The sequence below is a fragment of the Oncorhynchus clarkii genome, chromosome 33 (genome assembly GCF_045791955.1).
Source record: "Oncorhynchus clarkii lewisi isolate Uvic-CL-2024 chromosome 33, UVic_Ocla_1.0, whole genome shotgun sequence".
In the NCBI taxonomy this organism is placed as follows: Eukaryota; Metazoa; Chordata; class Actinopteri; order Salmoniformes; family Salmonidae; genus Oncorhynchus; species Oncorhynchus clarkii.
This window is the reverse complement of record NC_092179.1, coordinates 14,359,450-14,383,460: the sequence shown is the minus strand read 5'-3', so window position 1 is coordinate 14,383,460 and position 24,011 is coordinate 14,359,450. Positions and strand designations below refer to the sequence as shown.

The 24,011-nt window shown below is 45.5% G+C and overlaps 1 protein-coding gene across 3 annotated transcripts in view; it reads left to right on the top strand.

Moving 5' to 3' along the window:
• Nucleotides 1–475: 475 nt before the first annotated feature.
• Nucleotides 476–24,011, top strand: part of LOC139393037 (cadherin-like and PC-esterase domain-containing protein 1) — a 64,899-nt gene continuing 41,363 nt past the window's right edge. Inside the window, exons 1-6 of one of the 3 annotated variants that reach the window (XM_071141361.1) lie at nt 476–1,762; nt 12,384–12,555; nt 19,245–19,342; nt 19,993–20,074; nt 22,005–22,059; nt 22,238–22,394. In XM_071141361.1, coding sequence (XP_070997462.1) covers nt 1,466–1,762; nt 12,384–12,555; nt 19,245–19,342; nt 19,993–20,074; nt 22,005–22,059; nt 22,238–22,394 — 861 coding nt within the window. In that variant the 5' untranslated portion in view covers nt 476–1,465. Of the gene's footprint in view, nt 1,763–12,383; nt 12,556–19,244; nt 19,343–19,992; nt 20,075–22,004; nt 22,090–22,237; nt 22,395–24,011 lie in introns of all 3 variants that reach the window. The other 2 variants (XM_071141362.1, XM_071141360.1) reach the window with 2 other exon arrangements.

Below are 24,011 nucleotides of genomic sequence, written 5' to 3'. Positions count from 1 at the left end.
GCTATTCAATCATGTCCTCAAGGGCTGATGTACTGCTGGTTTTCTTTATTTGGCAGGAAATGTATTAATGAATGCCACTGATTTACCATGAGTCAGCTCACCTACATGGTGTCCCAGGTCTAATCATTCCCTGGTTCGAGGAATGTAATGAAAACCAGCAGTGTTGCAGCCCTCACACACAAGGGGATTTGGTTGTACCAAATTTGGTTATTGATTGTATTCACTTTTTTGTTATATACAAAACTGCCATAATAGCTATATATTTTTTAGAAGGAACCTGAGGTGTCTTGGAGAACTTACAACTTCACCAAATAAAGGGAACATGTTTTCAGCCCTTGCTCTGAAAGGGAACCTTTTCAATAGCCTCTCTCTCACCACATCTGACTGAAACAAAGCAGGGCTCCAACTCCTTTCTCTAAATAATGAGCCAAGGGAGGACTGGTGTGTGTGCCACAAATAGCAAAGAGTGAGCCCTGTCTTTTACCACAATTTGGAATGAGGGGGAGCATACCTCGACCCCGACCGAGGAGGCATGTGTGCGCATTTAGACCGCTCCATGTACATCGTGGAATTTCAAAACCGTTACTTTACAAGAAAGCTCCTCAACTATCCAGTTGAAACGGATCAATGGTATAAACTCCACTTGTTTTTTTTCTTTACCCGAGGGAGTTTTAATTTTCGGAACCAGTAGCCCTGTGTGTGAGACTGTAATCCAGCCGTCTGCACGGAAAGGAAGTTCGGCTACTGTTGACTTTTTCCTCTTAGAGTAGCCTAACCCAAACCAGGTGAAGTCGCCCCCCGGTGCGCGGCCAGCGCTCGGATATAGTGGAAACCCTCTTTGTAGTCTGTAACCTATTTCAGGGTCTGAGGTCTTGTTGAAGTTCTTCATTTTTCTAACTTCAGTTTGGCTCTATCTGTGTCTGACGGGATGTTTTCATGCGTTGTGCCTTTGGTTGTGAATGGGAATGGCAGTTTTCTGACAGCGCGCAGTAGCAGAGTCTGATCTATGATGTTCTGCTTCTCGAGAATGTTTTTAATGATCTGAGGGGCACTCTTCCCCAAAGGAAGCGAGAGGGGAAACTTTCCCCATCTCTCTCGGAACTCCAGTGTTCAAGGATGTGATAGTTGGACTGTGGCTCACTGATCTAACTTAATTCTCATGAATAACGGAATAACAACGTTGGGGAAAAGGTTTTGTTTGTTTGTGCCAGCTCACAAATGATCACTCGAGTTTGTCATAGTGACGATTCTTGGACACCGTGGACCCCCCTCTGAAATACCAACCAGGTCATATTTGAAAGATAAAATGCGGTACAATGTTCCAGGTCTTTGTGTATTCCTGAAGTGCGTGTTTCTACAGATAGCGCCGCTGCTCTGTGTTCCTTCTATCCGACCGGGAGAGCGGCCAGAGTGGTGTGAGGTCTGAGTGGGACGCGGAGAAGAAATAGGCTAAATATCTTCCCTCATGGTATGCCTTTATTCTTCTGCCAGCAAAGTTGGGAGTGAAACGGGAATGTTTATTCGGCGGCTCTGGACGCTCCGCCGCAGGTATTGCTCCGGACGATTATTGCTCCTAGGGGTCGCGGTGTGTCTTTTCTACCAGACCCTGATGGTGGCACGGAGTCGGTTCAAAGGCGACCCACCTGCGGCTGACGAACGCAACAAGTCAACGATGACTGAAGCGTTGGAAGTATTTGATGAACTTCTGCAGGACCCTGCGAGGCTTATTTCTACCCTGGAGGCTTTGGAGAGGGACAGATATGTAAGTGGGTTTATGATAGAATTGCACTTGTCTATTGTACAATGTTTGTCCTCTGCTTTAGGTAGCCTACTTGAACCTTGAATATTGAAGATTCAAGGATAAGCTTTGTTCCATCCCACAATGGGTAAGGCCATTTCATCATCAAAACACATGGGTATAGGCTTTCTTTAAACCGTGCTGTGTTAGTTGCATGCAATGGTTGTATGCCTCCCTATGCAGCCTGTGTTTTGTCTTTGGGCTCAAAACACCGTCTGAGTTTCATTAACTTTAATGAGCAACAACCTTAGCTTCAAACCTAACAACAAAATTATTGGATGCTGACTCCTTGGCTTAGCCTATATAACTAGCAGGTTGAGCCTATTTTAATTTAGTTGTCAGCCTATATAACTAACAAGTATCGTAAACTGCTTAAGAATAGTGAACCGTTTTTTTGCTATGGATATTAGTGTTGAGGTATTTAGATGAGCTTGCTAGGAGCTCGAGGCTCAATGCCCATTGGTCAGCTGGACATGCCATGTGCTCTAGAAGTATCCCGGGTGCAGCTTTATTTATTTAATGCCAGCTCTTCGCTCCACACAGATGATTGACACCTGTATGAACCTTTAGAAAAACAAGTTTGCATATCAATTTCCCGGGTTATTTTAAGTGATTCGTTGTCTGAAAGTGTTCCCTGATATAGCCTAAAAGTTCTGCCATTAATCAAGTTGGATAAGCCATCCTTTGACAGCTCTCATGCATCCATAAAATGACAGCTGACATAATCTGAGGTAAACCAAACATGAGGGATTTAAATGTATTTATTACCCAGCTGCTTCAAATGTGGCCTATGCCTTGACCATTATAGCTTTGCTTGACATTGTATGGGCTAGCTAGAGTGTGTGTATGAGTGTGTGACAAAGACTAACAGTGTGTGTTTGTGCATATGTGTGTGTGTGTCATAGGTGCATGTGGGTAACACAATTGGATGACAGACTGCTCTGTAATTGTGAGAGTATTTTCTGGTAATCCCACAGTTACTGTGTTTGCTTTTCAGTCTTTCAGGAAGTGTGTGTTGTATTCAGACAAGATTGACCGCTGCCATAAATCACAAATCAGCTGCTAGTACCTCAGGTCACCACACAGCTCTCTGGTTACCATCTACCTCTAATAACTGATTCTAGATCAGCTCTACTTACCCACTTCTAACTTTTACCATTATGGGTTAAATTTGGAAATTGTTCCTGGAACAGTTGTCATGGCCCCTTGGAGAGGAAGAAAATAATAAATAAACAAGGAGAGGGGGGGGGGGGGGAGAAGGAGGGATAGTGTTGAGAGAGATATTGAGAGGGAGACAGGCAGTCTGTTGGACTTGTTGACTATGTGGTTGACAGAGAGAAACCGAGCTGTCACAGCCAAATGTGTTATCCACCACAGACACACTGCCTCAGTTTAGCTGTTGAGTGCAACTCTGAGTTCTAGAAACAACCCTAACAGTTCTGAATGTTGGACTTATTGTGAATCCGAAGTTTGACGTCTGAGCCATTACATTGCCCTTATTTCTCCTCTCATAATACTCAAAGGACTCTGTCATAGTTGATATTGAGTGTGACTGGGGCGGTTTGATTGTTGGCATGTCTAGAGCCATCGTTACAAAAGCCCTGTCACTGTAGTGTTTGTGCCTGTTACCCTCTGTGGCATGTCATACTGACTAGCTTCACACTGTGTGTATGGGGTGTTCAGTATTTGTGTCTGTCTGGGGCAGGATGGTGATTGGAATTGCTGGAGAGTTGTTAGGGATGGGGCATTTTGGCAAGGGTGTTGGTGTTATAGGTTTGCAATGTGTGTGTGTGTGAGTGTGTGTCCATGTGCGTGTGTATGCAGTTAGCACCTGTGTATGGCTGTCCCAGGCTTTCCAGGGGTGCTAGCGGGGTGAGTGCTCCAGCAGTAGGCCAGTAGGAAGTGTTAGATCAGCGCTACGGAATGTGATCCTCCAACGCTTTATTCCCTTTGAGTTTCTTCCAGACCCTGACAGCCCCATTCAGTCCCAGGGCAGGAGGCAGGAACAGAGCAGAATCAGAGATCAGAAAGCCATGGAACACCGCCTCACTCGCACACACATACACGCTATGATTCAATGGCACTGCTACTCCCATCAGAGCAGCATTCAAACTCCCCACATATGTGTGGAGCACGTTTGGTGGTGTTCAGAGTGGAACCCCTGCCAGAAAGATCTGGATGCTTGTTTGCTTCTTTGACACTGAATGGCTGAAAGTGTGTATGGGAGGAGGTTCCAGCATTTGACCACTGGCACTAACCAGACTCTCTAAGCTTGGAGAAGGTCACAGGTAGGGTCAGGGAGTCAGTTAGGGCGCTGGGATGGTAGGGTCAAAGAGTCAGTTAGGGTGCTGGGATGGTAGGGTCAGGGAGTCAGTTAGGGCGCTGGGATGGTAGGGTCAAAGAGTCAGTTAGGGTGCTGGGATGGCAGGGTCAGGGAGGCAGTTAGGGTTCTGGGATGGTAGGGTCAGGGAGGCAGTTAGGGTGCTGGGATGGTAGGGTCAGGGAGTCAGTTAGGGTGCTGGGATGGTAGGGAGTCAGTTAGGGTGCTGGGATGGTAGGGTCAGGGAGTCAGATAGGGTTCTGGAGATGGTAGAGTCAGGGAGTCAGTTAGGGTGCTGGGATGGTAGGGTCAGGGAGTCAGTTAGGGTGAAGGGATGGTAGGGTCAGGGAGTCAGTTAGGGTTCTGGGATGGTAGGGTCAGGGAGTCAGTTAGGGTGCTGTGATGGTAGGGTTAGGGAGTCAGTTAGGGTTCTGGGATGGTAGGGTCAGGGAGGCAGTTAGGGTTCTGGGATGGTAGGGTCAGGGAGGCAGTTAGGGTGCTGGGATGGTTGGGTCAGGAAGGCAGTTAGGGTTCTGGGATGGTTGGGTCAGGGAGTCAGTTTGGGTTCTGGGATGGTAGGGTCAGGGAGTCAGTTAGGGTGCTGGGATGGTAGGGTCAGGGAGTCAGTTAGGGTGCTGGGATGGTAGGGTCAGGGAGTCAGTTATTGTGCTGGGATGGTAGGGTCAGGGAGTCAGTTAGGGTGCTGGGATGGTAGGGTCAGTGAGTCAGTTAGGGTGCTGGGATGGTAGGGTCAGGGAGTCAGTTAGGGTTCTGGGATGGTAGGGTCAGGGAGTCAGTTAGGGTTCTGGGATGGTAGGGTCAGGGAGGCAGTTAGGGTTCTGGGATGGTAGGGTCAGGGTCAGGGAGGCAGTTAGGTTTCTGGGATGGTAGGGTCAGGGTCAGGGAGTCAGTTAGGGTTCTGGGATGGTAGGGTCAGGGAGGCAGTTAGGGTGCTGGGATGGTTGGGTCAGGAAGGCAGTTAGGGTTCTGGGATGGTTGGGTCAGGGAGTCAGTTTGGGTTCTGGGATGGTAGGGTCAGGGAGTCAGTTAGGGTGCTGGGATGGTAGGGTCAGGGAGTCAGTTAGGGTGCTGGGATGGTAGGGTCAGTGAGTCAGTTAGGGTGCTGGGATGGTAGGGTCAGGGAGTCAGTTAGGGTTCTGGTATGGTAGGGTCAGGGAGTCAGTTAGGGTTCTGGGATGGTAGGGTCAGGGTCAGGGAGGCAGTTAGGGTTCTGGGATGGTAGGGTCAGGGTCAGGGAGTCAGTTAGGGTTCTGGGATGGTAGGGTCAGGAAGGCAGTTAGGGTTCATGGATGGTAGGGTCAGGGAGGCAGTTAGGGTGCTGTGATGGTAGGGTCAGGGAGTCAGTTAGGGTGCTGGGATGGTATGGTCAGGGCGTCAGTTAGGGTGCTGGGATGGTAGGGTCAGGGAGTCAGTTAGGGTTCTGGGATGGTAGGGTCAGGGAGTCAGTTAGTGTTCTGGGATGGTAGGGTCAGGGAGTCAGTTTGGGTTCTGAGATGGTAGGGTCAGGGAGTCAGTTAGGATGCTGGGATGTTAGGGTCAGGGAGTCAGGGTGCTGGGATGGTAGGGTCAGGGAGTCAGTTAGGGTGCCGGGATGGTAGGGTCAGGGAGGCAGTTAGGGTTCTGGGATGGTAGGGTCAGGGAGTCAGTTAGGGTTCTGGGATGGTAGGGTCAGGGAGTCAGGTTGGGTTCTGAGATGGTAGGGTCAGGGAGTCAGTTTGGATGCTGGGATGTTAGGGTCAGGGAGTCAGGGTTCTGGGATGGTAGGGTCAGGGAGTCAGTTAGGGTGCCGGGATGGTAGAGTCAGGGAGTCATGTAAACAAAGTTCACTTTCATAGCAGCCACGTTGTACTCCTTCTCGCATCTATGCACTCTCCTCCTCTCACCTTTTCCCTTCGCTTGTCGACTTTAATGCCCAACAAATCAGCTGTATGTGACCAGGCACAAAAACTTTCCAAGCCAAACCATATCATAATGGCTACACACATCCTACATCATTGTCACCATATTAGCTAAAGTAACTTCATAGTCAACATAGCTAATAGAACTAACGCGTTAGTAAACCCGCTGCAATCATGCAGTAACGTTAGAGTACAGTCAGTAAGTAGTTTAGAACTTACACCGGCCGGAGTCTGTTGCAATAAATTCGTTTTAAAAAACGAACCTTGACTTGGAACTGTTCCAGTGTTGTGTTGGATAGTCATAGCCAGCTAGCTAACATAGCATACCTCTGTTTGAGCAGGGTGTTTGAGTAGGCTAAACTAGATAGCTGCATTTGCTAGCCAAGTAAGTGTCACGTTCGTTGGAATGAATGCACCAAGGCGCAGCATACTTCGAGTTCCACATGTTTAATAAATATGCAACTCACCAAAAATAATTACAGAAGGAAACGTGACGTTCTGGGCTGCTCACAGGCAGCTACACAAAAACAAGATCCCACAAACAACAGGTGGGAAAAGGCTGCCTAAATATGATCCTCAATCAGAGACAACGATAGACAGCTGCCTCTGATTGGGAACCATACCAGGCCAACAAAGAAATAGAAAACATAGATTGCTCACCCTAGTCACACCCTGACCTAACCAATTAAGTGAAACTAAAAGTGAAAAAAAATTACAATCTCTCTCAATTTCTCTCTCGCTTCTCCTTCATTTTGGAAGAAATGTATTTGTTCGAAACTGTTCAACTATTGTCTTTCTCTCTCTTTGAGGCAACGACTCACCATATTTTATGCACTGCAGTGCTAGCTAGCCATAGCTTATGCTTTCAGTACTAGATTAATTCTCTGATCCTTTGATTGGGTGGACAACATGTCAGTTCATGCTGCAATATCTTTAATAGGTTGTAGGACGTCCTCCAGAAGTTGTCATACTTACTATGTAAGTCTATGGAAGGGGGTGAGAACCATGAGCCTCCTAGGTTTTGTTTTGAAGTCAAAGTACCCAGAGGAGGACGGAAGCTAGCTGTCCGCCGGCTACACCATGGTGCTACCCTACAGAGTGATGTTGAAACTACTGAAGACCATTACAAAATAGTGTTTTAATCAATTATTTGGTGACATGTGATGATATTTTGTATAGTTTTATCTAAAAAATAAATACTTAAAAAAAATGTTTTACAATTTTTATCTTTATGAAGTTCACTGAGGAGGATGGTCATTCTCTTCCTCCTCTGAGGAGCCTCCCCTGGTGTACTCTAATGGCGTTCGTCCCAATACAGTTAATTAGTCCTCTACTTGGTACCTTTTCTAAATTATCACTAATCTAAATTGAATGGACTGCTAGCAGCCATAGAAGTGGTAGCATATGAAGGAAACTCCTCAGTTGATGATACTGATAGAAGGCTTGGAGTCACCTGCACCATATTACTGTACTGAGGAAGGATGGAGACACCTGCACCATATTACTGTACTGAGGAAGGATGGAGACACCTGCAACATATTACTGTACTGAGGAAGGATGGAGACAAATACTTGGAAGTCTGGAGATTATTTTAGACAGCTTACCCCACCTGCCTGATGTGTGTATTACTTTACAGTATAGTAGGGCAGTTTTAAGAGCATGTACAGTATGTCCCCAATGGGTACCCATAGTTCTTGTCCGAGGTCTGTATTGTAAATGTCTGATCCTTGCATGCTTCACTACTCTATGGAATTGGATGTTTAGTAGCCAGCCAGTGTAGGTCTATGTTTATATTTGCCTTGTCGGTTAGGTATTTATTTATTAATTTTTTATTTGGGGAATTTTACCCCTTTTTCTCCCCAATTTCGTGGTATCCAATTGTTGTAGTAGCGGGCTCGGGAGAGACGAAGGTTGAAAGTCATGCGTCTTTCGATACACAACCCAACCCAACCAAGCCGCACTGCTTCTTAACACAGCGCACATCCAACCCGGAAGCCAGCCGCACCAATGTGTTGGAGGAAACACTGTGTATCTGGCCACCTTGGTTAGCGCGCACTGCGCCCGGCCCGCCACAGGAGTCGCTGGTGCGCGACAGAGCCTGGGCGTGAACCCAGGGACCACTGCGGCACCGGGAGGCCTGTCGGTTAGGTATTTAAACTGTGAGTATAGAATAGGAGGTATTGTTTGCAAGGTTACACGGTAATAAGGAAGTATGCTCAAGTTGCCTCTGGATACATGTTTAAAGTGGGTACATTGATTATATTATATGTAGCTTTCGGTTATGTTTCAACTACTTATTTGTTTATGTAAAATGTGCGTTTGTTGTGATTGAATGATGACTTTCTGATTTGTTTTGACTGCTCTCAACTTAGAACAAGATGTCTTACTCGATGTACTGAATGTGACCTATATGGGATAGGGGGATATGCATTTTTCAGACCACCTGCATATGGGTGTTTGGCCTTGGATGTAACTGGGTGATATGAGTCATGGAAGGGGTGTCTATATATTGCCAGTGGGCTGTATATCTGTTTCTCTGTCTGTCTCTGTGTGCATGGCTGAGATGGGAGTATTTATAACCCTGGGCCTCTCGGACACACTGAACTCTACCCATGGAGCCAGTGGTAAGACTAAGCCACATCCTGTCACCGAGAGAGAAGGTTAGGGATGGAAGGAGAGAGTGGGAAAGAGAGCCAGAAAGGCGGGTCGAAGAAGGGCTCAGATGGATATTTTGACAGAGGGTCAGAGGGGGTGAATGAAGAAAAGAGTGAGGGATGAGAAATGGAGGCGGGGAGAGAATGACTGTGAGAATAAAAGAGAGAAGTAGAGAACAGAAGAAAAGCCTCCTTGGCAGATCCTTCACCAGTAACTAAGGAGAGAAGCAGCATGGTAGTGCATGACCAAACAGGCCCAGCAGACCCAGATGAATACTAACAGAGACAGGGCCAGAACCAGGGCTTATACAGCCAGCCTCGGCCTCTCCAGACTCCCCTTCAGTCTCACACAAACAGGCCTCTCTCCTTTTGGCTCGCTCTCCTGTCCCCTAATTCCCCATCTCTCCCTCTCTTCCTCTCTCCCCCTCTCTCTCCTCCCTCTCCCCAGACAGCTAAACTTTCACACATTTATTTTCCTTCTCAACGAGTGCAAGGCCCATTAACCCTCTGTATTCATCCGTCTCTCCACGGATGGAGGGAAACATGGTCATTATGGCACACGGTTAACAGACCCACCTTAGAGGGCTAACTATCACACACTGGATGTGGTATGTGAAGGGAACCCAGGGGAGATTTATGTGGGTTGACTTTTCACTGTCGTATGGAAAGACTTTGATTTGTATGGGCTGCTGAGATCATGTGAATCACTCATAACTATTGTAGTTCTCTCAGTCCATTGATAGCTGTCTTTCCCCATATTTACTAATAGTGTCAGTGCAGTTACTATTGTAGTGGAAGGTTGGGGTTCAAATGTCTGGAAAGCAACCCAGAGCAGAGCACCACCCAGTTCACATGTGACCTTCCCCAAACACTGCTGTGACATCACATGTTGCGTTCATATTTCTGCAGTGGTGGCAGAGAATGTGGGCCATAACCTGGCTGTACGTCATATTCAAGCCAATAAACTGTATTGAGTAATGCATTTGAAGGGGGGATGTGGATGATGTTGAATTCTTGTGGTCTGGGGTCAAGTTTAGCGGCACAATTGGTTTGGTAGTGTGTTCACGTACTGTGTGTATGGGTCTTCATCAACTGGACTGGTGCGAGGGGTTAAGGTGACGATGTTCACCATAACCATATGTCTGCTAGCATCAGAGCGGTTGCCAGGGGATTGTCAGGGGCATAGCCACTGGAAGCAGTTTGAGGGAGGGGTTGCTATCCATTTTGGTGCCAAATGTTTTAATTCAGATTTTTCAGGGGGTGCTGCAGCACCCTCAGCACCCCTACTTCCTGCGGCTATGGCCTTGGGGGTTGCCATGGGGTGGAAGGGATACCGAGTCAGTTGTACAACTGAATGCCTTCAATTGAAATGTGTCTCTGAATCAGAGAGGTGTGGGGGGCTGCCTAATTTTGACAGCCCGGGGAACAGTGGGTTAACTGTCTTGCTCAGGGGCCGAACGACAGATTTTTACCTTTCGGTTACTGGCCCAACGCTCTAACCACGAGAAGGACCAGAGAGCGTGACCTGTTGGGAAGGATCATAGGTCGGGCCCAGTCAGCCAGGACTGTTAAAGATAGCAGGTCTATTAATATGTGACTAAATGTGGGATACTGGGATTCAACACATACTAACTACTGTACACTCAATCATACTGCACCTCTGACAGCTGGAGGTGCTACACTGTCTGTCACAGGGTCGTTATGGGGATGAGGGGCGGGGTCAGGTTTTTTTCTCCTTTGTGATGTCAGCACTGGCAGATTAGGTAATTTTAGAAAACATGGAGAACTCTTCATTTTAAGGGCTGCTTGTAAACTCATTATAAACCATTAGTAAATAGTTTGTTTACCATTGGAGAACTCAACTTTTAATACATCATCAACCGTCTGTATTCACAACACTATTTCAGTACGTGCAAAGAGGAATTATGCAGTATTGATTAAAAACTTCTTTGCTCATCAAATCAGTAACCAAATGAAAAAGTGGAAGCAATTTCCTAGGTTAACCTGAGCTCATGGCTGTGTGCTGTGTATACCAACACATTATAATCAATACAAACATAATTTCCCCAGCAGTGGTTCTCCCTCACTCTGCCAAATAAACTGTTTATGAGTGTGTTTAATATGAGTCCCTCTCGGCTGCAGATTATATTAAAGGTGCCCTGTTCAGAGGATTGCCTCTGTTGTATAAACATCTTGATTCGATTCCCCGCTTATTAAAGTAATACTATTCTAATATTTCACTCTGTGTTATGGGCCAACTGTAAACTCGCTCCTTCCTTGCTAGAGGAAGAAGAGGGGAGAGGAAGGGGTGATGGAGTGTATTTGTTATTACTCAGGGAGAAAGGGAGCGAGGGAGAGGAAGAAAAATTGAAGAGGACAGAAAGAGGTCTAGTTCTAGGCGTAGGCTAACAATTTGGTGGAATCTCCTAATGAAATAATAATGTTTGTGTCTGAACTGGGCCATGGCAGATTGGCAGGCAGGGCGGCAGCAAGATGAGCACTGTGGAATAATTGCATGTTTGAGATTAGTATCTGGGGGAAGAGAGGATGGAGGAGGGAGCGTGTGTATTGGAGGGTGGAAAAAGGAGGGGGGCTGTGGGTGTGTGTTGATTGGAGGGTGGAGAGAGGAGGGCACTGTGGGTGTGTATGTATTGGAGGGTGGAGAGAGGAGGGCGCTGTGGGTGTGGGTGTATTGGAGGGTGGAAAGGATTCTGCGTAGCTGGTTGGAGGGGGATGGGAGTGGAGAGAGAGAGAGAGAGAGAGAGACTGGTTGTAGTTATGGGGGTCTTGTGACATTCCCTCTGATGTGTCCTGCAACTCTCAGATGGAAACGTTTACAGGCCACGCTACCACAGGCCTCGGAAGAACGAGAGGAATGAAAGAGAGAAAATAGAGAGACTGGACAGGAATGGTATAGAGAGAGACTGGAGCGAGTGATTTAAAGGGAGAAGAGAGAGAGCGGGGTGGACAAATGGAGAGCAAGAGAGATAGAAAGACTGAAGAGAGAGATTCAAGTGAAAAGGAGCAAGCGATAAGAGAGAGGAAGAGACTTGATAGAGATACAAATGAATGAGCAGGCAACGGAGAGGGAGGGGCGAACAGTTCTGAAAGAAAAGTCTGTCTACTTCAGAAATGATATAGTGAAAACTGCCCTCCCTCTCCTTACCAAAGGAGATTAACTTTTTCTCCCTCTCTCCTACCCTCCATCTCCCCTCCCCTCCCTACCTTCACCCCTGCCCCAGCCATGACGGTTTGATCCTGCTGCTATCCTTATCCAGCGTATCCAGCTCAGAGTTGTGTAAACAGAGCGAGCTGAGCAGCTACAGAGCTTTCATGTGTCTCTGTCAGCCTAACCCTTCACAACTGGTTTCTCTCTCGCTCGCTAAGGGTTTAAGCGTGTTTGGCTCAGGCTCTACTCCCTAGTGCTCTAGGGCTGTTCTGTTCACTGTTTTGATGCCCGTTTCAATCATTTATGGTGGCATTGTTTAAGTGCCTGTAATACAAATAGGATTGAAATTAGAAAACGTTCCATATGAATTGCCAGGAAATGATCCGTCTTGGCTTCATGGACTGTCTGTACGGTCTTTGTTTGTATTGCTTATAAATATACAGCAATGTTGTTTGGTGGTTGAAGTGACCTCTCTATGTGTTGATGTTGACATCCATCTTTCCCTCCTCTTCCTCGGGTCAAGGGGTCCATTCAGAACCAGGCTGGGCGGGTCACACAAGCCGTGGTGTTGACGGGTCAGCACGTAGCCGCGGATACGGAGGTCCAGCTTTTCCAGCGCATCCTGGAGCAGCGAGGCTACGAGGTCAGCCTGTCCCGATACGCCGAGACCAACACCGCCCTGAGACACGACAACGGTGAGATGGAGGGAGGGAGGGAGGGAGGGTGAAGGGAAAGGTTTTTGTACGGCATCGACTAACACTGAGAAAAGACAGCAGTGAGCGAGAGTGGTGGGAGAGAAGGTGGAAGAAAATAGCGAGGAGAGGGAAGAAAGAGGGGTAGAAGGATAAAGTGAGATGCGGGATGGAGAGATTAGGGTAAGATGAAGAGAGGTGAGCAGGTTTTACAGTTTAGACGGAAGGATGGGTGGAGAGAAGCAGAGAGGGAGGGAGGGAGGGAGGGAGCATGGAGATATTAGGGTAAGATGAAGAGAGGTGAGCAGGTTTTACAGTTTAGACAGAAGCAGTGGGGAAGGAAGGATGGGTGGAGAGAAGCAGAGAGCGAGGGAGGGATCTAGGAGAGGGATGAGAGGCAAGGAATGGGTGGAAAGGGTCCCAGAGAGGTAGAAGTTGATAGATAAATAGATAAATAACATAAGTATACTACTGTATGGTACAGTCTGTGCCTGCACACATACACAAACAATTATTCACTTATTCCATGTACATGTACAAGTTTGCGGACGACACTACAGTGGTAGGCTTGAATACCAACAACGACGAGACGGCCTACAGGGAGGAGGTGAGGGCCCTCGGAGTGTGGTGTCAGGAAAATAACCTCACACTCAACGTCAACAAAACTAAGGAGATGATTGTGGACTTCGGGGGAGCACCCCCCTATCCACATCGATGGGACAGTAGTGGAGAGGGTAGTAAGTTTTAAGTTCCTCGGCGTACACATCACAGACAAACTGAATTGGTCCACCCACACAGACAGCATCGTGAAGAAGGCGCAGCAGCGCCTCTTAAACCTCAGGAGGCTGAAGAAATTCAGCTTGACACCAAAAGCACTCACAAACTTCTACAGATGCACAATCGAGAACATCCTGTCGGGCTGTATCACCGCCTGGTACGGCAACTGCTCCGCTCACAACCGTAAGGCTCTCCAGAGGGTAGTGAGGTCTGCACAACGCATCACCAGGGGCAAACTACCTGCCCTCCAGGCCACCTAGACCACCCGATGTCACAGGAAGGCCATAAAGATCATCAAGGACAACAACCACCCGAGCCACTGCCTGTTCACCCCGCTATCATCCAGAAGGCGAGGTCAGAACAGGTGCATCAAAGCAGGGACCGAGAGACTGAAAAACAGCTTCTATCTCAAGGCCATCAGACTGTTAAACAGCCACCACTAACATTGAGTGGCTGCTGCCAACACACTGACTCAACTCCAGCCACTTTAATAATGGGAATTGATGGAAATTGATGTCAAATATATCATTAGCCACTTTAAACAATGCTACTTAATATAATGTTTACATACCCTACATGACTCATCTCATATGTATATGTATATACTGTACTCTATATAATCTACTGCATCTTTATGTAATACATGTATCACTAGCCACTTTAAACTATGCCACTTTGTTTGCATACCCTACATTACTCATCTTATATGTATATACTGTACTCGATACCATCTACTGCATCTTGCCTATGCCGTTCTGTACCATCACTCATTCATATATCTTTATGTACATATTCTTTATCCCTTTACACTTGTTGTGTATAAGGTAGTAGTTTTGGAATTATTAGGTTAGATTACTCGTTGGTTATTACTGCATTGTCGGAACTAGAAGCACAAGCATTTCGCTACACTCGCATTAACATCTGCTAACCATGTGTATGTGACAAATACATTTGATTTGATTTGATGTACTTCGCCTCGTAAAGTGAGGAGAAGGAAGTATACACACAAGGGCTTCATTCACTAGCTATTTGTCCCCAAGCAAGTGACTTGCGCGCATACACACACCGTATTCCAGTCACTGATGACGTACAGACAGGCATTAGAGCAGGGTTAACAGAGGTGTGTGTTTGAGAAAGCCCTGCTGCTCTGGCCAGGCAGGTGGGTGGGAAGAGGTTAAAGGGTTAACAGCTATAAAGCCTGGTCTGTAGGGCCTGGTCTGCACCCCCTGCTGGGTTTACTGTCCTGGAGGGTGGAGCTGTTTGTAGGGCTCACTATCCTCCCTTCTGCCGACACCGCCTTCGACTATACACACCCATCTCAGTCAGCCAAAATAAGGTTGATATATTACTGTGAAAAAGACTGTGAGGAATAAGGCAAGATTTCCTTCTTGCTTTATTTCAGGATTTTTTCTGTAATCTCTCCCTCTGTGTGTGTGTTTATTGAGTAGGAAAAGGAGAATGGTATTCCAGTGACCCAGTGAAGGACGCTACTGGAAAATCCTTGGTGCTCAGCACAGAAGTGCCATGTGAATAGTTCAGCTGGAAGGTAGAAGGGTAGAGAGCGATGGAGAGGGGACACTTATAGGAGACCAGATGTTTAAACTACCCTTGTCATTCAGGGTCATAAATCACTGCTCTACTAGTAAGGATAGTGTGTGTGTGTGTGTGTGTGTGTGTGTGTGTGTATGTGTGTGTGTGTGTGTGTCTCTCTCTCTCTCTCTCTCTCTCTCTCTCTCTCTCTCTCTCTCTCTCTCTCTCTCTCTCTCTCTCTCTCTCTCTCTCTCTCCTGGGGTTTACTATCCAGAGGAGAGTATTGCCAGGTCCCAGGGGTCAGGCTCTGTGAGTCAGAACGCCCAGCTGTCACTCACCCCATCAGTGTGATGATTGACAGATCAGCCTGTAGACCACACGGGGGCCCTGGTCATCATGATCAAAGAACCCAGCAAGTCGTTAGGTAAACAGCAACACCCTTAATGACTTTACCAGCCCAGAAACTGAATAGCATGGGCCTGGTAAATGTCTTTAGGACAGTGTCCTAAAAGTGTCCCATAAAAGCGTCATATTCAGTCCTTGCACATGTGCGTATTTATGATGGAAAGAGGAGAGAAGGAATGGGGAATGTTTAAGAGTATTGGGATATGCCTTTCCCTTTGCTTATAAAGGAGACAAGGAATGGGGCAATTTAACAATATTGGGACACTGCCTGTGTCATTGTCAAGGTAGGCTACATGTGTGACAGAAAATTCCAGCCCAGTCTCCCATATAATGGATTTGTCCGATCTACATCGGGAGAACTGGAGAATACTGGAATAAAAGTGTAGGGTTCCTGGAAGAAAGAGTCCAGATCTTTAATTTGATGAGCCCTAATTGTATTAGTCTGTTATTGGGTCGAATGCATCAGATTAGAGGGAGCCAATCATTTCCTGTTTACTCAAACCAACTCAAACAGAGAGACAGAGATTGGCTTTTACTGTTACTGTTGTTTTCTCTGAGGGCCTTTTCAGTGTCCCAGCAGACTGTGCGTGCTTGTGTGTCAGGGCTTGAATTCCCCGATAGCATCGGTGGCCATGGCTGTTGATGCCCCCTTGTTAGGCAGAAAATGTATCCCTTGTGGCCAAAGTGGCCTTGGGCTGAATATAATAATTAGAATTCCCTTCTCCCGGCTGCCAATCGCCATAGCCTACTCAGAAGCACCAATCACTCACATGACTCTCTCAGATATCTAAATTCTTATTAGTCAATGCCCGTGAAAGGGTCCTTCTCACAGGCATCACAGATCCAAAGTAGGCTACAAGTGAAGACAGACATCGCGTCCTTTTTATCAAATTCCGAGGCGCATATTGAAGATGTTATTTTTCGTCAGCCAACAAGATGAGTATTTCTAAGGAACAGCAAAAACACTAACCTATGTTAATCTACTATCCACCCTAGTTCAAAAGTTGACATATTATATTGGCAGTGGCGATTTTAGCATGTACATCTTGGTGAGGCAAACTGCCCCCAAAATGTTTTCGATGAATGCCAGCAAAGCCACAACACAACACTAAACAATACATTAATTGCACTATAACGGTGTCAAATGGTGCCCACAAACTGTTAGGGCCTACATAAAGCTGTCCCAACACCAGTCGCAACACCTTACCTCTACTACACCTGGTTATCAGCGGAGCCTTGTCTGGCAGCGAAACAGTTCATTCAACAAAATGTACCGCCTTTTAAAAAAACATAGCTGATATGGCTGACTTGCTTTAAAAAAATGTGGTTTCTACTGACAATTGCGATGCACAAACTATGGTATAAGGGGACGACGGGCGGATAAGAGGCAATCCTTAATCTCGATTAAGACATTAATGAGCGAGCTAGGACGGATGTAGTTAATATAACTATTTGTTCAGCACTTTTGAAATGTACAGCGACAGAATTCAGAACATGGTCCGTTCTTACAGTATTCTCCCTGTACACCAAGTCAGAACCGTAGGATAAATAAAGGGGGGATATAAGCAGACAATGAAAGCTTTTACAATATTTGATGATAACATTTTTCTAAAACAGACTCTAGGCTAAATGTGCACCAGCAAGTCAGAACAGTAGACTTGCTGGTGCATCCCTGTTTCTTCTTACTTTCCCGTTGTGTTGCACAGTTTGAATACGTCCATTATATCGATGCGGCTTTTTCCCAGAAACTTGAGTCTGATATGGGCATTTATACGCTCCCTGCTTATGTTTTGCTGTTTAGCTGAGCTATTGATGTTCTTCAGGTCACTGTACCCACCTTTCGACCAAGGCTCAGACTTTCCAAAAATCAAGCAAGGCCAGCAATACAGGCGGCTTGATGAAATGCTCCCTGTTAACCAGCTATACTTTTGATACCAGTTGGTATTGAACTCTGTCACCTTTTCGTCCTTCTTCATAAAACTGATCTCAGGCAGAGGTCGACCCTCGGTTTTAAGTCTCACCTTTTCCGTGTACCATAGAGAATGAAAGGGGTTCTTCAACAAAAAGTCCACAACATATTCAGTAGCGTTATTCATTCTGGCAGAGAAAACTGCATGCTCATGCTGCTAGCTAGCTAGCTACTGCTACTTGCTACTAAAGTTAGCAAGGCAAATTTAAATAAATTGCACTAACTGGACACAAAAATAAAGTTTTAAAACCAATATTTAAAAAAATAATATACCTCTCCTGTAATTTGAAAAAAACGAATTTGAATTTAATAATATCCAAAAAAGGCTCAACTATCACTCTTCACTCTCAATCTCTATCCAACAATGTCACCAAGCTTCTCAACACATAGAACCCCCATAATGCTCTGTGGCTCAATCCCAATGCAACACACTATGTTCATTCTCTGATCCTAATTCTATGATTGAATGGACAACATGTCAGTTCATACAGCAAAAGCTTTGATTGGTTGGAGGACGTCCTCCGGAAGTTGTCATAATTACCATGTATGTCTATGGAAGCGGGTGAGGCCTACAAGCCTCCTAGGTTTTGTATTGAAGTCAATGTAGCCAGAGGAGGATGGAAGCTAGCTGTCTTCCGGCTACACCATGGTGATAACCCAGACATTGCTGTTGAAGTTACTGTACACCTTCATTGCAAAACAGTGTATTTTAATCAATTATTTGGTGACATATTAATATATTTAGTATAGTTTTACCTGCAAATTATGACTTTTTTAATGTTTCATTATTTTTATTTTTATTCAATTTCATTGAGGAGGTTGGTCCTCCCCTTCATCCTCTGAGGAGCCTCCACTGATATACATCAATATATAATTAAAAGTCTCATGTATGGTTACATTTTCAGGTGCCTCCCTCATGTCAGCATCAATCTGGACATGACAGACGATAGCCAAAGGCTATCACCTACACATGTAGGCAAATTATTTATTGACATACACATAAACTTTTAAAAATAAATGTCATTGGCTATTTTGGTTAATGGCCTTGGTGCCCTAGCAGATGGCCTTGGTGCCCTAGCAGATGGTCTAGGTGCCCTAGCAGATGGCCTAGGTGCCCTGGCAGATTGAGCACCTCTTGAATGCCAAATGGTCTTGCCGCTAAAATCACTAAATTCCAGGTTGTGTGTGTGTGTGTGTGTGTGTGTGTGTGTGTGTGTGTGTGTGTGTGTGTGTGTGTGTGTGTGTGTGTATGAATGCGTGCTGTTCTGAAGGTCTGGGGCTCTGGGCAATATCAGGGTCAACTCAGACATATGGGAGCTGTTGCAGGACTTGAAAGCAATCATTATAGGTTACAAAGAACACGACACACACTTAAGCTCTCTCTGTATACAGACACAGAGGTAGGTGTATATATACACACACACACACACACACACACACACACACACACACACACACACACACACACACACACACACACACACACACACACACACACACACACACACACACACACACACACACACACACACACACTTAGACACACAGACACACACACACAAAGGTTAAGTTCTTGCTATCCATTCATCTCTAGGCTGCCACAATAGCTGTTAAGTCACTTCCTCCTATTCTCAATGCTTCAGAACACTGAGACCAAAACAGCCATGGTTCTGGCCAAAAGCACCACCACGTTTCCTCCCCTCTCCAAATATTGGCTGTACAATCGCTACCAGATGTTTTTTTTTTTCTCTCTCTCTCTCTCTCTCTCTCTCTCTCTCTCTCTCCTCTCTCTCTCTCTCTCTCTCTCTCTCTCTCTCTCTCTCTCTCTCTCTCGCTCTCTCTCTCTCCATTTCTCTCTGCCTCTCTCTGTCTATTTCTATTTCTCTCTCTCTCTATCTCACACAGTTGGAGCACTGTATTTGGTATGGTTTCAAAGCTTCATTTATTTGTACAAGATGCTTACTGATCTCTTATTCGTTCCCTCTCCTTTTCCCCTCTCCCTCACTCCCAGGTGGCAGTGTGGAGTGGAGTTTGTTGGTGTGTCTGAGAGGTTCGGAGAAGAGTTGTCTGAGGAGAGTGTCCTTCTCCCATCTGCAGCCCCATCAGAGGGTGAGACCAGCTACACACACACTGTACGGGAATGCTCAACTGGAAGGTTGTCTCGTACAGGAATGTTGGTGACTTATGTGGGAATGTTACCCCATGTCAGAATGTTGATCAACATGGCTATGATGGTTGTGTAGTTTTCATATTGGTGTAACACTGTCTCCTCAAGCCCCAGCAGTGAAGCCTGATCCCCTAACGACCCCCAGTTTCTTTCTAATATCCCATGTGTAATCAGATCCACCCAGAGATTCTTCTAGAAAATATTTTTGGAAGCCGGGACTAATATTTTTGGAAGCCGGCTTCCAAGAAAGAATTCAGTGAAAATTGCTCTGTCCTGAGATGGTGGATCTCAGTTCAAACACGACAGGAAAACACACAGTAACCTCCAACAACAAACATCACATTCCCTTCTCCCTCTCTCCTTTACACACCCTCCTATAACACTAGCATCCCATAACATCAGACCGCATAGGACCATCCTTAGCCTGGTCCCAGGTCTGCTTGTTGCTAGTACTATGGTCTATAGAAGTCGGCAAGACAGCACAAACAGATCTGGGACCTGGCTAAGTCCTCTGGCCTCAACTTCAAACAAGTCCAATAACTTTCATTTGTTGCCTTTTGGATCCACTGGATCCAATCTGTCATCTCCTCAGGTCAACATGATACCTGGGCTGGTGGGTGCCTTCTCTGATGTGGATGGGCTCTGTCGCTTCCAGACAGACAGCCGGCTAGCAGGTTAGTCTACAGGTGGAGCGTTGAGTGATACACGAGATCTGGACCGTGTTCATTATGCACCAAACTGAAGAACACTGACTGAAACGGGGGAGACTTGTCCAATAAGAAACGTTGAAAACATTTTCTGTTGTGTACCCTAATGAACACAACCTAGGTGAGTCATCACCTGTTTCCAGACAACCTTTAGTTTTCAGGTGAGCTCTTTGAGTTCCTTAAATTAGATATTGCTAGCAGACGTTTAAATACAGATGCGTTTTTATGGAAATTACCCATACGTAATTAGACGTGTATAACTTGTATAAATTGTATGAACTTGTATAAATTGAAGTACTTATAGTACTATTAAAGTTGTATCTGTGGAAACCATAGATGATTAGCTGCAGATTAATTTTGGAGAAGATACGTGGTTTGTTTGGTTCAAAGGGTCACAGGGCTTTCATACCTGCTCTCTCTCTATAATTTGGCTTCTGAGAAGACCTAAATAAAGAAAGCACTTTTATAATCACAGTAACGATCGGTTCAGAGTTTCTTAATAATGACACAATGCATCTCTGCTTATATTCGTCCTCGGCTTGAACCACATGAAAAGAAAGATGATGGATTGAGTGAGTGAGAGAGGGGCTTTGGGCAAAAATATATATTTTGGGTTGGCATCAAGGGCACTTATCTTCATTATATCTCAGATGGAAGATAATGACAACCAATGGGCTTGACTTAAATAGTAACTGAGTCTCTGTGTGTTCTCCTCTACCTCTTTACTCTTTGTTTAGAGGTCTCTTGCCTTGTACAGAACACATTGTCTCCCACTTCTAGAACAATATTGTCCTTCCTTTTTGGCTCGTCTCCAACACAAATGTTGACATTGGTGCAGTCCCGGTTGAAGGCTAGTGTCTCCTCCTCAATTGCCCCCTTTCACCTTGAAGTTCTGCAGACCCCTCCACAGCCCCTCTTCAGGTCCTTTTGACTGCCCCACCCCCCTTCCTTAGACCAGGACCCAGGTCTCTGCCCACCCCTCTTCCTTAGACCAGGACCCAGGTCTCTGCCCACCCCTCTTCCTTCGACCGGGACCCACCCTTTGTTTGAGAACATCATTTATCTTAGAAAAGGCAGAGTGAATCTGACTGACACAGACACAACCAACAATCACTGCCATGTTCCAGTTACAGGAGGAGAGGAGGGGCAGGGGGGTCTGTTTCCTGGTTTGGGCCTAATTCAGGGTTTTGTGTGGTTTCAGGGAATACAGTGTTGTGAGGTTTGGTTTTCTCCGTCTTTCAGATTTAGTCTAGCTCCATTAGAACTTGGAAATATTGAACGTTAGATTGTGATTCAGATATCGTATGTGAGGGATGTGGATTACCAGTAGAGCTGAATTTGAATTTGAGTGCTTTGTTCATCCTTCTCTGGCCAGTGATTTGACTCCGGGGGATGGGAGAGGAGTTGGGATCCAGCCCAGGACTGATAGTGATTTGGGCCTTAGAGCACACACCCTCTCTCCACCAGTGGAGAAATTCATTAGCAGTACAGTGCCAAAGAATGACAACACACTCTCACTCCCTCCCACTGGGCACACACTGGTTGAATCAACGTTGTTTCCAGGTCATTCAAATGAAATTACGTTGAACCAACATGGATTCGACATTGAATTGTCTGTGCCCAGTGGGCTGTTGATATGCAAAGTGAAGCATGTATAGGGGTTGACACTTATTAGGCAAGGACACACACACACAGCTGCTCTGCTATTTCATAACTCATAACCAGCACAAGGGATGCAAACGGCTTTACTCCACCTCGGAGAATGGCCCTGATGTCAACCCCTTGTGACCGTATGGGATAGATGATAAATTCAACCGTCTCTGTCATCACTAGTTACAGATTAATGTCTGTCATCACTTGTGTGTGTGTTTCTCTGTGTTTCTCTGTTTTGTTTCAGGGCTGGCATTACACATAAATCCATCTGCCTGTGGATCGGCCCGCACCAAGCTGGGGTATGTTCATGATGTGGCACAGGGTGATTGGTCAGTCAACTCTGCCAGTAACAACACGTTTACCTTAGTCGAAACTTACAGCTCAATTATGTTCAAGTGTCTCTATTCGCTCGTTGAAATAAATGGGTTTGATTTTCTTAGCTAATGCTATCGTTGTTGTTGTTTTCTCTTCCCTTAGGAACCCAGCTATTCCCACACTTAATTTGGTGAGCCCTGGCCTCGTTGCCACGGTGACAGTTTATGTCCTGGTCACCTCGGTAACGCCGCTCACAACCTTTCTTCATCACACGGGCCTGGTCAGGACAAGCGAAGACACGGACAGCCGCACCACACAGGTACTGAGGACCCTATTCAATCTAATCTGTTCACCAGGTATCTGGGGTTATAGATTTCTTATATTCAGTGTGATATATATATATATATAAACAGTACCAGTCAAAAGTTTGGACACACCTACTCATTTGTTTTTACTACTAGAATAATAGTGAAGACATCAACACTATGAAATAAAACATATGGAATCATTTACAGTAGTAACTGAAAAAGTGTTAACAAATCTAAATATATTTTTAATTTGAGATTCTTCAAAGTAGCCACCTTTTGCCTTGATGACAGCTTGGTACACTCTTGGCATACTCTCAACCAGCTTCATGAGGTAGTCACCTGGAATGCATTTCAATTAACAGGTGTGCCTTATTAAAAGTTCATTTATGGAATTTCTGTCCTTCTTAATGTGTTTGAGACAATCAGTTGTGTTGTGATAAGGTAAGGGTGGTAATAGCCAAATTTGGTAAAAAAACAAGTCCATATTATGGCATGAACAGCTCAAATAAGCAAAGAGAAACGACAGTCCACAACAGTGCAAATTAACCACGACTAAACGACAACAATAATAAGAAGAGACTTGCTTGGGCCAAGAAACACGACCAGTGGACATTAGACCAGTAGAAATCTGTCCATTGGGGTGATGAGTCCAAATTTTAGATTTTTTGTTCAAACCGCCATGTCTTTGTGAGACGCAGAGTAGGTAAACGGATGATCTCCGCATGTGTGGCTCCCACCGTGAAGCATGGAGAAGGAGGTGTGATGGTGCGGGGATGGTGTGAGGGTGCTTTGTTGGAGACACTGTATGTGATTTATTTAGAATTCAAGGCACACTTAACCAGCATGGCTACCACAGCATTCTGCAGTGATATGCCATCCCATATGGTTTGCACTTAGTGGGAATATAATTTGTTTTTCAACAAGACAATGACCCAAACACACCTCCAGGCTGTGTAAGGGCTATTTGACCAAGGAGAGTGATGGAGTGCTGCATCAGATGACCTGGCCTCCACAATCACCAAACCTTAACCCAATTGAGATTGTTTGGACCGCCAAATGAAGGAAAAGCAGCCAACAAGTGCTCAGCATATGTGGGAACTCCTTCAAGACTGTTGGATAAAGCATTCCTCATGAAGCTGGTTGAGAGAATGCCAAGAGTGTGCAAAGCTGTCATCAAGGCAAAGGGTGGCTACTTTGACGAATTGGTTTATCACTTTTTTGGTTGCTACATGATTCCATATGGGTTATTTCATAGTTTTGATGTCTTCACTGTTATTCTACAATGTAGAAAATAGTACAAATAAAGAAAAACCATTGAATGAGTTGGTGTGTCCAGACTTTTGACTGGTACTCTATACATATACAAAAGTTTGGAGTCACTTAGAAATGTCCTTGTTTTTGAAAGAAAAACACGTTTTTTTTGTCCATTAAAATAACATCAAAATGATTAGAAATACAGTGTAGACATTGTTAATGTTGCAAATGACTATTGTAGCTGGAAACGGCTGATTTTTAATAGAATATCTACATAGGCGTACAGAGGCCCATTATCAGCTACCATCACTCCTGTGTTCCAATGTCACGTTGTGTTAGCTAATCCAAGTTTATCATTTTAAAAGGCTAATTGA